Genomic DNA, 16,612 nt, shown 5'->3' with positions numbered 1-16,612 from the left:
GAAAATGTCCTTGGAGGCGATACTTTCTGCAAGACTGGTAAGGCATTAAAGTAAAAGCTGCGCATGTTTAATACAACACATGAATTTTCCTAAAGCCTTCTGACCCTGGGGCGGGGCGCCAGGCTGCCCTTGTATTTTGTAGTTTTGGGGCCATCTTGGCGTCGTCAGTACAAAGCGCAGCGCTGCAGCGGGCGTTCCCCAGAATGTTTTCGGGCCTTGTGCGGCGGCACAGCCCTTCGGCAGGGGAATGAAGCAATGTCTGGAGTTTTTAGCCAAAAACTCGACTTTTAATGTGTTCCCCGGGCTCGAGAGTTCCAATCAGACGCCGTCCCACCCATATATAGTTATACATTTTTTTCAAATTATACATTGTTTCCAAGACCTGGGAGCGGCTGAGACTGCTTCGAATGATCAGATAGAGAGCAATCCTGGAGAGAGGCAGAGAGACAGACGAGGAGGAGAGTCACGCTGAACGGACAGAGAAGGTTCTGGAAATAAACGTGAGTTTGCGTTTTCTTAAAGGCATGGGTGCATCATGCTGCATTGGTGGTGCAGGGGCGCGGCCCGAAGACGGCTGCGGGCAAGTAGAGATGTTTGCTTAGATGGATTCGAATACTGGGCTGTGCAAGGGGAGCAAAAAAGGGAAGCAAATGAAGGAAGGAAAGGAGGGAGGAAGGAAGGAGATGGAGCAAAGGAGAGGGAAGGCGGGAAGGGAGAGGGAGTAAAGAAGAAAAGGACGGAGGAAGGAAGCATGAAATCAAGGAAGGAAGGAAGTACATCAGAGGAAGGAAGGAAGGGGATGGAGCAAAGGAAAGGGAGGGAGGGAGGGAAGGCAGGGAAAGGGAGTAAAGAAGAAAGGGAGGAAGGAAGGAGGAAATCAAGGAAGGAAGGAAGTACATCAGAGGAAGGAAGGAAGGGGATGGAGCAAAGGAAAGGGAGGGAGGTAAGGCAGGGAAAGGGAGTAAAGAAGAAAGGGAGGAAGGAAGGAGGAAATCAAGGAAGGAAGGAAGTACATTAGAGGAAGGAAGGGGATGGAGCAAAGGAAAGGGAGGGAGGGAAGGGAGAGGGAGTAAAGGAGAGGGAAGGCGGGAAGGGAGCGGGAGTAAAGAAGAAAGGGACGGAGGAAGGAAGGATGAAATCAAGGAAGGAAGGAAGTACATCAGAGGAAGGAAGGAAGGGGATGGAGCAAAGGAAAGGGAGGGAGGTAAGGCAGGGAAAGGGAGTAAAGAAGAAAGTGAGGAAGGACGGAGGAAATCAAGGAAGGAAGGAAGTACATTAGAGGAAGGAAGAAGTGAAAGAAAGATAGGATGGAAGAAGAATGAAAGCATGTGATAGAGAAAGGGAAGAAGGATGGAGAGGATGACTGAATGGATGAGAGGAGGAAGGCACGGGAGGCGGGGCAGGGAAACGGGAAGGGAGGAGGTAAGGAAGCAAGGAAGAAGGGTAAGGAAGGAGAAGGGAAAGGAGTGCGGTTACTGGGGAGGGAGTGAAAAAAGGAGAGAAGGAGGAATGGAAAGAAAGAAGGAGAAAAAGGAAGCACAGAATGAATGAATTAATGTATAGGAGGGAGGCAGGAAGGAATGTATGAAAGCAGGAAGGAAGTGAGAGGGAGAACAACGGGGGAGTGTAATGAAATAGTAGGAGGGAAGGAGGAAGGATGGAACTTAGAAAGAGGTGGAAGAAGGGCGATAGGAGTGAGAGGATGAATGAATGAATAAAGGAAGGAAGGTAAGGGCGATCGGAAGGGAACTAGGAAGGATGAGAGGCAGGGACAGAGGGAGGAAGGGAAGTAAGAAGTTAAAGAAAAGGGCTGGAAGTTAGGAGCTGTAGAAGAGGTAGAAAGGAGGATGTAAGGACTGAAGGAATACAAGAAGAAGTGCAAGGAGGGATGGGGAGAAAAGAAAGGGGGAATGAAGGAAGCTAGAAACAAAGCGAGAGTGGAAAAAAAGAAGAATGAAATAAGGCATTAAAGAAAGAGGAATGAGAGAAGTGAAAGGAAGGGGAAAATAGTAGGGAAGGGTGGATGGCAGTGAACAAGGTGGGAAGGGGGGGGGATGGTAAAAAGCAGGGATGGGGGAAGCTGAAGATTGAAGAAGGACGGAAGGAATAAAAAGATATGAAGAAGAAGCAGCCAACGGGTGGATGTGGGGAAGGATGGAACCAGAAAAAGAAAGACAGGAGTAAAGAAAGGATGAAGAAATACCAGAAGAAATGAAAGGAGTGCGATGTGGAAGGTGGGTCTCAGCCTGCATTTCTGCCGTTATAACCCCCCACTGTCCTTTCCCATTCCTGCCTCCACGTGTTACAGCCCTTTTTTCTTGGACCCGTGTTTCCTCAGCCCCCGTGTTTACTACACTAGCCCTGCCCTGGCTTCTCCAGCACTAGATGAGGACATTCGCTTTCTCTGACCCATGCTTCCCCGGCCTCAAGGTTTTACACCCACTGGTTTCTTGCCCCTCTGCTGCCCCAGCCCCATGACATGCTGCATGCTTCCTCCGCCTCCTAAAACCCTGGCCCCAGGGGTTAAACCCCGATTAGTTCCGATTCCTCCCCGCCCTTGCCCTTAAATTGATAGCTGTCTCCTTTGCCCCCCCCCCTCCCTCGCCCCAGTCTCACCGGCCACCTTGGCTCCACCCGTGTTTCTTTCACCCTCTGCTTCCCAAATCCCAGGCATATGTCCCCCGAACTTTCTCAGCTACTTGAACCCTGGCCAGGGGGTGGACCCCAGTGCCTTATTTGTCCTCGCTGTCGTTATCCCCCCCCCCCAGGTTTGTGCTCACTATCCTTGACCTCTGGGTGACCCCTATTACACCGGCCCCAGCCCTCTCGACTCTCTGATCTGATGTGTCCTCCTCTCCTTCTAGAGATGATGATGGCTCTCCGCCCAGCCCTGCTGCTCTGCATCCTCACCGCCTCCCTCCCTGGTGAGTCATCCTTTATCTGTTGCCATGGATACGAGGGGATGGATCCTGCAGATGTGCAGCTTGGACCAGGCCCTGATTACTTACGGGAGAGGTGTGGTGGAGGAGACGGGAGAGGGAGGGGAGAGTGCTGCGACAGCGGATGTTGCATTCTGCTGATGGCTGGTCATACGATATTACAATGTCATCAGTCCGGCGCCCAGCCCCCACCCTGTATTTGTAGGGATAGCCCCTTGGATGCTGCAGCAGAAACGGTTACTATGGAGACGAGGATGGGAGGAGGGATCGAGGCGGTGTCTGAAAAATCCACCACCATATAGTCCTTGCAACTGATATTTTGTATTTGAGAGGACGGGAAACGGGGAGCAGTGTGTGTGTGTGTGCGCGCGCGTGTGTGCGTGCCGGAATTGCCATGGTTGGGCGTTAGCTCTGAATTGTTGGATGTTTTTGTGTATGGTGGTGAGAGGTGTTGGGAATATGCTAGGGTGTAGGTAAACTGGTGGGTTTCTACATTTTGCTCGTGAAGGAATAAGTGTTTTTTATGATTGGGTGGATTTCGATGGACCTCAGGAGCTTTCCTGTGTTTGTTCGGGTTTCTATTTAAGGTTTGCTGCAGGTCTGTTGGGGCTTGTAAAGCTTCATCGAGGGGTTCTTTGGGGTGTGGGTGTATTGAGAGATTCTCCACACTCCTCTTTGAAAGGGTATGTTTGTTCGGAGTCCTAGTGCCGCTGCATTGATTGAGACGTGTTGGGTGTTTTCCAGTTGCGAGTGGGCTTTGGGCTTCATACTTTTTTCGGTAAGAGTACTCTGCTGCAGGTTTGTTCTGAGGTTTAGACATTTAATAGGTGCATAGAAGCATTACTTACATTTTTCCCCAAACAGTGTAGACATTGGAACATATTTTACGATAGTTTAGTGAAGTTGTACATTTACTTTGTGGTTAATGTTTTATAGGACATTTATTTTGGACGAGGGGTGGCTGAAAGTTGTTTGATTTTGGATTTTTATTTTTTTTACTAAACTCCCACACCTCGATTGTTATCTTTTGGACTTTTTATTGCTCTCGGTAGGTTTGGGAATCAGTGCATTTTCCTGTGGCTCGTGAATTTGCTGGAGCTAGTTTAAAGCAAACGCAAGGAGATGATGGAGGGAGCGCTGAAACTTTTCAGACACTCACCCCCAGTCACAGATCTGGGTTGAATCCATCATCGTTCTTTAGCTCACTTCGCCACCTCAGTTCAGACCCAGCTATATGCAAATCAGCCTTGACCCAGTGCCTCATGGGAACAGTCCAACCCGAACTGCCAAGCTATCTCAAAGGCTGCTGGGGTTTGAATGGTAGTTGGTATTTTTTTTAAGTACAGTGCAAGTTTATTGGCCTTTTATTGGGTATCTTATTTCGGTGGTGTTCATTAAAGGTTTTTTGGGACTGGGGAGTTCTTTTTTTGTTTTACTGGAATATTCCTATGGCTGCTTTTGACTTTTAGTATATTTTGGTTTGAGGGTTGTTGGAGATTTATTAGCTTTTGCCATTGCTGATGGCTTTCAGGGGGTTTTAGGTCTGTGAGGAAATTGCGTGGTTGTCTTTATATTTGCATGTGGCGGCGGGAGGTGTGCTTGAGAGATGAGGTGGGGGAATTGTTGCTTTTTGATGAGGCGAATTGTGGTGGATTGAAAAATGTCATATTTTCCCAGCTTCCCAGCTTAATCCTCAGCCCATCCTCACATCCAGCTGTTCTTTATCCTCATTTACTCGTTATCTTACACTTTACCAACCCTAAACTTGCCAAATCTAATTTTTTCCACACTTGTTTATTTCCTTCCTTACCTGTCTCTGCTGCACCACTTCCCTCACATTCTGCTCCCTGCTTCCTAGTTGCCAGCTCTCTCATGAATCCCCAGTTTCCTCCTTCCTCCCAAATATACGCCTCCTCCCCTACAACTCCCTCCACCCTCAACAACCTAACATTTTACCCCAGCTCCTTCTCTCCTTCCCAGTGCACATCTTATGCTTACTAGCCACCTCCCTGTCTCTGCTCCACCCATTGACTCAACCACCCTCCAACGCATTACTCCTTTCATCTCCTCAGCTGCTCTTCATCATTGCTCACATAAATCCATCTTCCAAGGCCCTCATCCTCAAACCCCCAACTTGTTTCCATTCCTCCCTCCCTGTTCTGTGGCTTCCCTCTCATTCCTTTGTTCTTGAGTGATCGTGAACACAGATGCTACCCCTTCCTCTGCAGCTGAGAAGTTATCTAGCTCTTCCACAAATGTACCGTGTTCCCCACCATTACCCCACATTCTCCACCATCTCAGAATCCCTTCCACTTGCCAACATTCCCTTATGTCTCCACTCCAACGTTTACGTTGTACCTTTTGCATCAGATCCACCCACCCAACCATCTTCCTTCTCTCTAGCTCAGAACCCTCTCCAGTGTCCACACGGCCCTTGATCTTCCCCACTCCCTTCCTGAACCTGTATCTTACTCTCTCCTTCTGAGATAACCCTTCCTCATAACCTTTACATTTCTTTCTCTCCCAAGCATCTCCTAATCCCCTACACCTTCCTGGCCCCTCAGATAGACCCTCATCCCCAATCTCCACAGCTCTAGTTCCTCTTCAGCTCCTTTTATCTCCTCCCAAACCTTCTCAGATATCCCCTCCTCCACAAACTCAGCACCTCCTTCTCCCTGCCAGCTCCCCTTTATCTCTCTCTGCCTTCCCAACCACACCTTCCTTGCTTCTCCCAAGCCACTTCTCTGTTTCTCAGGTAAACCCTCTTTCCCCAATCTCTACATGTTTTCCTCTCCATAGGATCCCTAGGCCCCTACACTTTACTCTTTCCTCAGAGAGCCTTTCATCGACAATCTCTCCATGTGTCCGTACTCTAGCTCGCGTCTATCCCCTCCACCTTCTCATGCCCACCATCATAGCTTCCCCCTAGCTACTTCTCATCTTCTCAGATAACCTCTTTTCTTCCAATCCCTAAGTTACCCTTTCCCCCTTTAGCTTCCCTTTGCCCCCACACCTCCTTACCCACTAACTCTATATATTTTTCTCATCCTGCTCCCATCTATCCCCTCCGCCTTCTCACAATCACCTTCCTTGCACCTCTCTAACCACGTCTCGCAGTCTCAGGTAACCACACTTCCCCTAATCTCTACATTTAGTCCTCCATCTAGCTTCCCCCAGTCCTCTACGCTGCACTCTGTCCTCCACACTCTCTAGATCTTTGCCTCCTTGGGATGCCCTCTTGCTCCCTCCTCGCCTTCCCAATACCGCCTTCCTTGCTCCTTCATAACCACTTTTCTCCTTCCCACATATCCCTTCCTGCCTAAACTCAACACCATTTCCTCCTGTACAGGTCCCCTCTAGCACCACCCACCTTCTCCATGCTCACCTTGCTTACTCCCTCTGCACGCTTCTCTCTTCCCATCTCCTGCAGCCGCCCTCTTCATCCCTACTCCTGCTCCCACCTGCGGCTGCTGCCGACTCTGCTGCATGGCTGAAGATGAGGTCACTTTGTCCACCATGCTTCAGCCCCTGCAATCATAACCTTCCTCTCTCCTTTCCTTCTCCAGCCTGGCGCAATGTGGGGGTCAGTGCCCAGCAGCAAGGACAGCTTGGTAAGTGTTGGTGTGTTTATGAAATGGCCTTCGAGGCTGCATTTCAGCCAACGCCTTTCTCCCAGCTCTTTCATTTTCTTATCATCTGCTTACCCTCCAGGGAGTAACTTTCCTTCTGATTTATGCAAAGAGCACAAACAAGCCACCTTTCCCTAGTCAAGATGGAGACGGAGAAATGTTCTACTTTTCACCTGGCTACTTTTAAAATAGCCCTTGTACCAATGATTCTCCAAGTGTACGTGCTCATGGCACTCTTGGTTAGTGACCCAACCCCCCATTAAAGGAAGTGCCTGACTTGACACTTGTGTGCACTTTGTGTGATGACGTATTTTGTGCATTGCTCAATTTGTGCCGGTGGTTGCAGCTCGTGGCCCCTGGAACTCACTTTTGGGAATTGCAACTTATTTTTCATCATCAGAGTTTGACCCTGAGCAAGCAAGTGCATGGCAGAAAGAAGCAGAAAAGAAGATGTAGAAAGATAGGACAACTATGAAAAAGGAAGAAACAGGGATGAGAAAGAAACTGCAAGAGTGAGATAAAGAGACAGGAAGTGTATGGTCCTGGAAGAAATAGGCCCAGTGTGAAATCAAATCAACCCACATATCAGCAACCCTGGAATTTAGCAGTGCTGGGTAGGCCTCCTATTTTCTTTTTTTTTTTTTTTACAAATTAAGCACAGGTTTTGTTGTGTGACGGCAAATGTAAAGAAGAGGGTGTGCTGTAACAGTGCTAGAACAACTGTAGGTCAGCTGCCTTTCTAGTGGGCGGCCTGATGGGGGCATGCCTGAACTTTATTTGTACTTCCCCCCTTGTACCCCACCAGTACAGCCGCTGAATGAGCGAGGAGGCGACACTGAAAAAAACAGACACTGCACCATGCCATATAAATTAATTTGTCCAACTGTCTTTCATTGCAAAAGCCGTGTTGTATGATTGTAATGTGTAGATCTAATTTTGTATATGTGAGTGTGTATATCTATATCTCTATATATATATGTATGTATCCATACAACTGCAGTCCTGCAGTTCTTCCAACTTCGTCCACCTGGCAGGGTCAGTGCTGGTGCAATGGGTGCAAGACCCACAATAAATTCTAAACGCAATTGCGCAGCAGCATAAGTCGGGGACCAGACTCCAAAAAGGTAATCCAACAGAAGTTTATTAGAACGGCTGAAGCGTTCTGACCTTCTGGTCTTTGTTAAAGCCGCATGACAAAAATTCTGCCATGTTGCCGACGCGTTTCAAGGCATGTCCACCTCTTCTTCATGGACTCGCTTAAAACACCACACTGACACCTCACCTTCACTTCAATATTACGATCTTTTATTGGCACGCAAAGCGCCCCCAGTGGGCGTTCCTCAGGTCAATTATCCCTTGTTGTATGCTGGGCTGTTGATGCGAGGGCTTTTCCCATAGTAATTCCCATTGGGGATTTTAATATGACTACAGCCTGAACCGCTGGACGAGATTACACCAAATTTGGCAGAAAGGTAGCTCTTGATCCAGAAAGCACACCTTTTTTAGGTCTCGCATAAGGCAGCGCATGCGCTTCCTCTACGAGGCATCAAGTAATTAGTATGTTAGGTGAAACTCCGTGTTATTTCTGTTGCTGCTTGCCATTAGTTAAAGTTTGTCATTGTATTTGTTAGATTTTTTTTATTGGCTGTTGATGCGATGGTGACTTCCGTTTAGTCCGGAAGCAGCAGCGCCTTACTACTGTTTTCGTCCGCGGGGATGATAATGATATGCAGGCTGTATATCCAATTGAACTCTTTCCGTGCGCATATCCTCTGATGTCCTTCTCATGTGACAGATTGCTCCTTTGTTCGGCGTATAGCAGTTAACGATTTCTGTAAGTCAAGCACCGTATTTCACAAGCAGAGCAGCAGAACGTAAAGCACGTATTAGCACAACGCCCGTGTCACGGCCGCCATGCTTCCAGTTTCAAAAAGCTCAACGGGTGCCATGCTGAGGAAAGAAGGCTCAGACTCTTCTATTAAGCACCGGGCACCAGGGGCGAGCTATAAAGGAACCGCCTCGGGCTCTAAGCCGCTTCAAAAACTTGCGGGTGAGCAGGCACATTTTCCAGCACCACACAGCGCTCGCATGATGCCGGTTTTAACCATGGCGGCCGCATCTTTACATGGCTAGAAGGCTGGGAAGGATGTGCGTCCCTTAATCCTTCTGTGTGTGTGTGTGGAAGCTGGAAAGGAATCGTACTGCCTCATTCAGTCAGCCCGTGTTAAAAAGGTGTCTTTAAACATTAGCAGCCTCGTCTCCCCATGGGCACCGTCTTCTGCAGCGGTTCGGGCTCAGCTGACTGCATTGATTTCTTTACAACTGAGACCCGCTGCGGCTTCCCGAGAGGTGGTACTAATAACCATTTCATATGGCCATCCTGCTCGTACCACTGAGTGTAGAGCCAGCCAAATGAATCCAGGGGTGGTGCCTACCCTGTGTTGCTGTATTTCAGCAAGTGGCGTCACACCACCCACTCCCGTTAGTGCCACTGACACCTTTTGGCAGTCACGGGCGGTATTATCTGCAGAGGATCACAGTGGATGCTGACTGTTCTCTCGAATCAGCGCCATCAGGTCTGAGTGTGCATGTGGGAAGACTCTGTTTCACTACGCTGTAGGGTCCGGAGTCTGCGCATGCTGCGGTAGCAGGATGTCAGTCTTTTACTACCATAGCTGCCCGGGTCAAGGTTCACCGAGCCAGCTGAGCAGCGCCAGTTGTAATGTATTACAGTGCGGTCTTTAGAACTACGAAACGGTGAATTCGCGGCTGACTCGTGTCTTATCTTTGCTCTCAACATGGCTGCCTGGCTGCAGCTGCTCTTCGCCCCTGTGGCCCATGAGATGAAGCTGCCACAGGACGCCTTGATATGCTTTGTGCACTGGGAGTTGGCGTTGCAGGGCTATGGGTGTTTGGGTGCCCGGGACAAGGCGAGTGATCCGTTGTCCTCCAGCAGTGTTCGTGCTTCCACTCTTGTTTTTAATGCACCCTATTTATTGGCCATAAAGTCCATTTAGCAATCGCAAACTCCATGATTTGGCGATTCGCTGTCTATGCGACCACTAAATGGCAGGGTACTATAAACTCTCGTCAACTGCGATTATAATGTACATACTATAAACGCCATTTCCCATTATACCGAAAAGAAGCGACACCGTGCATTGTAAAAACATGAATGACTTTACATTTTGCCGGCTTTCAAGAAAAAAATATTTGTTGTAACTTTTACGATCAGGGAATTCTAGTTTGTTTTCTGTATTGAAAAGTGGGAAGAGCAGAACCTGCTTCTTTGCGGATCATGTCAAGTACCATATTTCACAATTCTGCTCTTGCACGAGAGCGCATGTCTACCAAAAAACTATTCATTTATGAGCAGCTTACAGGGAATACTGTCCACTGGATATAAAACCACCCGGAAAGGCCTTTGTTTAGTATTCGTATTCATTTAACTCAGAAAAAACAAACTTACACACAAAACTACTGAGCACCAATGTATTTGTTTATGGAAGGCGGAGTCCCAGGTAATTTGCTTTTCAACTACCCATTTTACGGACTTTCCTTCATTTTCCAATGTCAGTGGCCGTGTAAATTCGCAATTGTTTGGATAAAGAAGATTCATTGTGATGCTGACAATGAAATGCCTTTGCCCTCTCTTCTGCAATCTAAAGATTGTCGCCTCCTTTGAGTGCTTGAGTGCCCCGGTGATTACAATATAGCCTTATAGCCCGCCGTAGCGGGCTATACCAGCTATTAAAGGCCCGCTGCATCGTTAAAGGCCCAAGCCGAAGGCGAGGAACTTTAACTAAGCAGCAGGGCTTTAATAGCCGGTATAGCCCTGCTAAGAAGGGCTATAAGGTTATTAGAACATTCTGCCACTAGAGGGCAGAATGTTCTAACAAATAAAACAAAGCTTTCAGGGAGTGCGGGGGATTCAAATCACCTCAGGCTCCCTGAAGCCTTTGTTCACAGCCAACATTGGAATGTTGGAGCTCCGGGCTTATACCAGCCGTTATAAGCCCGGAGCACTCCATTGTTTTCAATGGAGCTTCCAACATTCCAATGTTCTAATAGTAGTTAGGTGCTCATTGTGCCTGACAGCCCGATATGGCAGAATGTCATTGAATGCACCAGAGGCCTGCATTAGTGAAGCCAGTGGAGAGTCGACTGAGCATCATGTCCATGCGGTCAGACAAACAGGGGCAAGTCTCTTCAAGTGTCATGTTTTTACAGGCAACCCCTTACTCTTTAGACCACCTTAAAGTAGTTGTCTTACTTTCTCCTACTTACCTGGCTCACCATGAGTAAACGACTCGTTCTAGTTGGAGGTATTGGCGAAATAAGGGGCATATTATCAAGAAACTGCGTTAAAATTTTCGCCGCTTTAACTGCCGCTAAAGCGGCGATAATGGGCTTGATAATTTGCCGCAAAGAATTCCCATAGAAGTCCATGTTGACACCTTAACATGGGCTTCTATGGGAATTCTCTGCGGCATATTATCAAGCCCATTATCGCCGCTTTAGCTGTAGTTTTCTGCCGCTAAAGCGGCGATAATTTTAACGCCGTGCTTGATAATATGCCCCTAAGTGATTTGACGAGACTTGAGGGATGTTGAGCTGACGCCAAGACTGGAACTCAATTCAGCTTTGGCCTTAACACCATATCCTCTCTCCTACCTGGGGACTGAGCTGATCATTATCTATTCTACCCACGTGTTAGCAATTTCTGTTTGTGGAGGCTTATCCGTTGATTATGAAATGGTTGTGAAACTCTGGCAGATGTGAAGCCATGTACATTTTCTTCACTTGTTTGTGTTTTATTTTGTTAATTTTGTGCTTCTTGTTCTTCGTGTAAACTTTCTCCTACGTTTTTTGGCTCAAATCTAATTTATTGACCTTTTCACTGTAGTTCGGTTGTGACTTACGTTGGGGAAACCTAAATATTTGCAGAGTATACATTACATAATAATTTAACTTGGTTTGCATTTCATGCTGTAGTCTCAAGGCTGGCCAGTTGCAGGTTAACCAAGCCAAGGGTAGTTAATATGTTGATCAGAAGAATGAGAGGCCCAGCCATCCAATGCTGCTGAGAGTCACACATATGACACATTTGTTTCGGCAGTAGGTGCATTAACCACCAGCTGTGTCTCAACAAGCCAGGCAGAACTCATAAGTTTAATGCACTGGTTATCATTTGCCATGGCTCGTTTCGCAGCAAACGTTACAAAGGAGATAGAGTAGTTGCAGTGTTCTACATTCATCCCCCTGCTCCGTTCTGCAGTCAAGATTCAATGCCCACCGGTTCGGTTGTGGCACAGGCCTTAAGTAACACACGTTCACATGTTTTTCTTTCCACGGTAGGTTAAGAGCGCAGGCAAAGCACTGTCCTCATGATTAGAATATGTTCAAGAAGGATTGCCAAAAGAACCCGTAGTGTCTATCTTTTTTTAACTTTATTATTCTAACCACTGTTGTCTGTCAAAGCTCGCGGCAGCGCAAAGGGTGCAGACATTGTATGCCCACTGTGCTAGAGTAAAGACTGTTGAACTAGGGTGCACCCACACAATTCCACAACTAACAATTCCAATACAACCCACATAATTCCACTCCACACTACATACTCCTACTCCACTCCATAACTCATTGGTAAAGACATTGTCATTTACAGCGCCAATAGTTCTAACGCTTGTTTTTTCCTTGGCTCTGGAATCCTCTACAAGCTTTTCGGAGGCTTCTTACAAAAGCACATTTATGTGGCAATTTGCAAACTTAAAATTTTTTGTTGATGTTAAGTACCAATCGGCCATCTTGGAAATATAAATAAAAGTTTTCAAATAATATGCTAAAATAGCAGCCACTACATAACAATATAGGTTCACACATAAGCCATGTATACCATCGATTTTCTTAACCGCTTCGCCGCTGCGGACATTCTGCGGTGGTGCGGAAAAAAAAATGACGTGTGCCCAGTTCGGACGGCCCGGGGGCCGTCCGACGCACCGAAAAGGTTAAAGATCTGGAGCCTAAATTGTTTGACTGTGGAGCCAGTAGACTTGGGTTTTAATCCTGAACCTCTAACTTGACTACATTGTTTAATCTTGGGCAAATCAGTAATCTTCAATAATGTGAATCCTGTCTGAGCAGTCTGAAGAAGATGCAAAATAAACAGACTTGCTCCACTCGCCTGGGTACCTTGTGGCATACCTGGATGTTTAGTGTGACATACGACACCACATAATTCCTCACCACACAATTCACTGCCGCACAATTCAACACCAACCAACATAATTACACTACACATTCTACTACTCAGTGTAAAATAATTTCATTCTAATCAGTACCACATAAATGCACCCCACGTAAAACCACTCTGTCACATAGCAACAGTCCATATAAATACACTCCACACCATGTCACATAATTCCAATCAGCATAATTGTGCTCAAAGCCACACAGTTCCATACCACACAATACAACTCCACACATTTCCATTCCATACCACATAATTCAACAACAAACCTCATAATTCAACTCAACAACACAGCACACCTCATATATCCAAACCACACCACAGAATTCCACATCATGTTACAAAATTCAGCAGCACATCACATATTTAAACTCGACTACATACCAAAACACAATACCAATCCAAATAATTACACTCCGCACTCAATACCACATCATTACTATGCACATAATTACACTGCACACCAAGCCACATAATTCCACTCCACAAATCCACTCCACACATCACTATTCCACGCCACACAATTCCAAAACTAACAGTTCCAATCCAACCTACATAATTTCCCTCCAAACCAAATACATCCTCATCACTCCAAAGCAAAACACATGGGTAAAAAACATTGTAATTTACAAGACCAATAGCTCTAACTCTTGTTTATTAAGCGTTCAAGCATTGAGAAGTTCTGCAAGTCAGCGCTCTGCACACTACACATCAGAGTGTTTAAGGTACAGTGTCTGTTCGTCACACTGCATACAGCGAACACAAGTTGAGAGCAAAAGGGCCCCCTTGGGAATAGGAAGCGCATGGCCCTCTCTCACCACTGGGGCTGCAGGCAAATCCGTTACGCCTGTCCTAATGCATTAACAGTGGCCCACCTGAAAGTCTGGTTGATTGAGTTTTATCATTGCAACATCTGTCAGTTTCTGAGTTGCTTATTTGCCTTTTTTGTTGCCCCCTAAATTCAATAAGGTACTCGGAATGCAGGTTGACTCATGCCTTCTGCATCATTCAGAATACGTAATAATCCTCCAAAACACAACACAAATTTTGTGGCATATTGTGGAAATTAAACAGCACACCACATAATTCAAATCCACAACATGCCACTCCACAACACCATTACACATAACTCCATACCACACAATCACACTCCACATATTTCCAACAACAGTTAATGCCATTTAATTACTAATCACATAATTTAAAAAACACGTCATACCACATATTTCCACTACACAACTCCACACCACACAATTCTACAATACAAAATTCCACAACAAACAATTCCAATATAACCCATCTCTACCTCACACTTCCACCAAACCTATATCTCCCCCACACTCCCACTGCCACTCTGACCTCTCCCTCACTGTCCCACTACCCCATCTCTTCTCACAATTACACTGCCTCCTCTCATCTCACCCTCACACTCCCTCTCTCCTCTTTGTACCCCCCAGCTCACACATACTACCTTCCTGTACCTCTTTGCGTACCTCTCGCCTCCCCCTTCTCATTTTCCCTCCGACTCGTCCCTCTCCCACTCTCTCTTGTACTCTATCACACATTTCTCTCGCTCTCTCACACACTCTTCCCGCTTCTCTCATATTGGTTCACTTCAGCTCTTCAAGCACAGTTTCTATCCTGTGCGTTTTCAACATTTACATCCCTCAAACCCACGCTGTATGTGCCTGTGACCTGTTCTCCCCTTCTTTCTCACCTTCTCACACACTCTGCTCTTCTGTCTGGACTTCATACACTACTTCATGCACAAACTACCTATCCCCCTCTATCTTCCTTTCTATGCATTCTGTCCATCTCTCACCCCAACTGTTCACCATGATACATAATTCCACTAAACAAGTACACTACACACCATATCTATTCCACCCCACACAATTCCACTACTAACAATTCCAATAAAACCCACATAATTCCACTCCACACCACATACATCCACTCCACTCCAAACCAAAACACATGTGAAAAAGACATTTTCATTTACAACGTCAATATCTCTAACTCTCGCAAATGCGAGACCTATTGCATTGCAAATGCTTGTTGTTATTTGGTATAAATCTGTTCAGTAGTTTTTGAGATATTAAAGGAAATCCAAATTTGTATATCTAGGCTCATGACTTATTTGCAACTACTTTGTGATGAATTGTGAATGCACGCGCCAACAGGAATGCCGAAATTTGCTGGCTGCAACCTGAGCAGAAAGTTGCAGCTGCCCTTTCAAGTAATGGCACACTGTCCCTGGGCTGAAATTGAAGAACAAAAGTGGTATGAGGGGTCAGGGTAGAGGTACTCTGACCCCATGCCTGGAATATAGGGGTGTTTATGTGACACCTTATGCTTTTAAAATGCCGAGAAACATTTTTTCCCTTGTGCAATGCTCGCGAATGGGTTGTGGTGCTCAGCATGGCTCTGTGAGATGTTGCAATAAATTTGCGAATGCCACTGCAAACAATACATCACACTCACTCATAGACCCACTCAGACACTCATGCATCCACTCATATATCCATGCAGAAACTTATGCACCCACTCACAGACCCACTCAGATACTCATGCAACCACTCAAAGACCCAAGCAGGAACTCACACCCCCACTCACAGACCCACTGACACTCACACACACACTCGCTGATCCACTCAGATACTCATGCACCCACTCACAGGCCCAGTCAGACACTGACACACCCACTCACAGACCCACTCAGAGATTTATGCAACCACTCACAGACCCAATCAGACAATCACTCACCCACTCTGACACACACCCACTCACATACTCACACATCCACTCAGACTCATAGACTTATGCATCCACTCACAAATCCACTCAGAGACTAATGCACCCACTTACAGACCCACTCAGAGACTCCTGCACCCTCTCACAGACCCATTCAGACATTCATGACATTCATGCACCCACACACAGACTCACTCAGATGCTCACACCCACACACATACCCAGTGAGACACGCATGTAGCCACTCCCAGACCCACTCAGACACTCATGCACCCACACACACACCCATTGAGACACTTGTACACTCACTCACACACCCACGAAGACACTCATGCACTCATTCACTCTCAAATGTTACAGGTTACAGTTAGGAAATAACATTTAAAAAAACCTTGAAAATCCACAAAAAAACCCCAAAGGTTACAAGAACGCTATAGTTATTAAATAACATAAAAAAATAGAAATTCACTAAAGAAAACTAACGGGTAAATGGACGTTATAGTTGGCAAATAACATTAAAAAAAACCTTAGAAATTCACAGAAAAAAACAAAGGTTACCGGGACGTTATAGTTAGGCTCAGATTTCATTCATGCAAAAACCAGTGAAATTTGGCAGTTATAGTTACCTGAGCGAAGTAAAACATCAAGCCCCCGAGTGCACTGCTTATGACCTCACATAATACCACACTACTGCAGCACCTAAGAACGTCGACATTTCATTACAACCTTCAAGACACCTTTCCTATTGGGGCCTGTAAGGAAAAGTCTACACTCAAACTTAAAATAAAACTACCCCCAAACACCCCAAATGAACACAACTTTTTTGTGTGTGGAAGTTTAGGGCCCTGAGGTACTCCAGTTGGCACCAGACCTGGAAGTAAAACCACACAGGATTCCTACAGGACTCGCTCATTGGTTCTATGAGTACTGAGATTTTGTGGCAACATTGGCCTCAGACAAAACTAGAGAACTGCAAACACCAAGTACATCATCCACCAGGCCTATGCAAGGTATACCTTCTGAAGACGATGACATGAGTGTTC

General features: G+C 46.4%; 1 protein-coding gene across 1 annotated transcript in view; it reads left to right on the top strand.

Moving 5' to 3' along the window:
* The first annotated feature begins 368 nt into the window (after positions 1-368).
* MFAP5 (microfibril associated protein 5) overlaps positions 369-16,612 on the top strand; it is a 215,524-nt gene continuing 199,280 nt past the window's right edge. The window contains exons 1-3 of the mRNA XM_085619919.1: positions 369-500; positions 2,865-2,924; positions 6,506-6,550. Of these exons, the coding sequence (XP_085476045.1) occupies positions 2,867-2,924; positions 6,506-6,550 (103 nt within the window). The 5' untranslated portion in view covers positions 369-500; positions 2,865-2,866. The remainder of the gene's footprint in view (positions 501-2,864; positions 2,925-6,505; positions 6,551-16,612) is intronic.

Source organism: Triturus cristatus, chromosome 7, assembly GCF_964204655.1.
Source record: "Triturus cristatus chromosome 7, aTriCri1.1, whole genome shotgun sequence".
NCBI lineage: Eukaryota > Metazoa > Chordata > Amphibia > Caudata > Salamandridae > Triturus > Triturus cristatus.
This window is presented reverse-complemented; position numbering and strand designations above follow the sequence as displayed.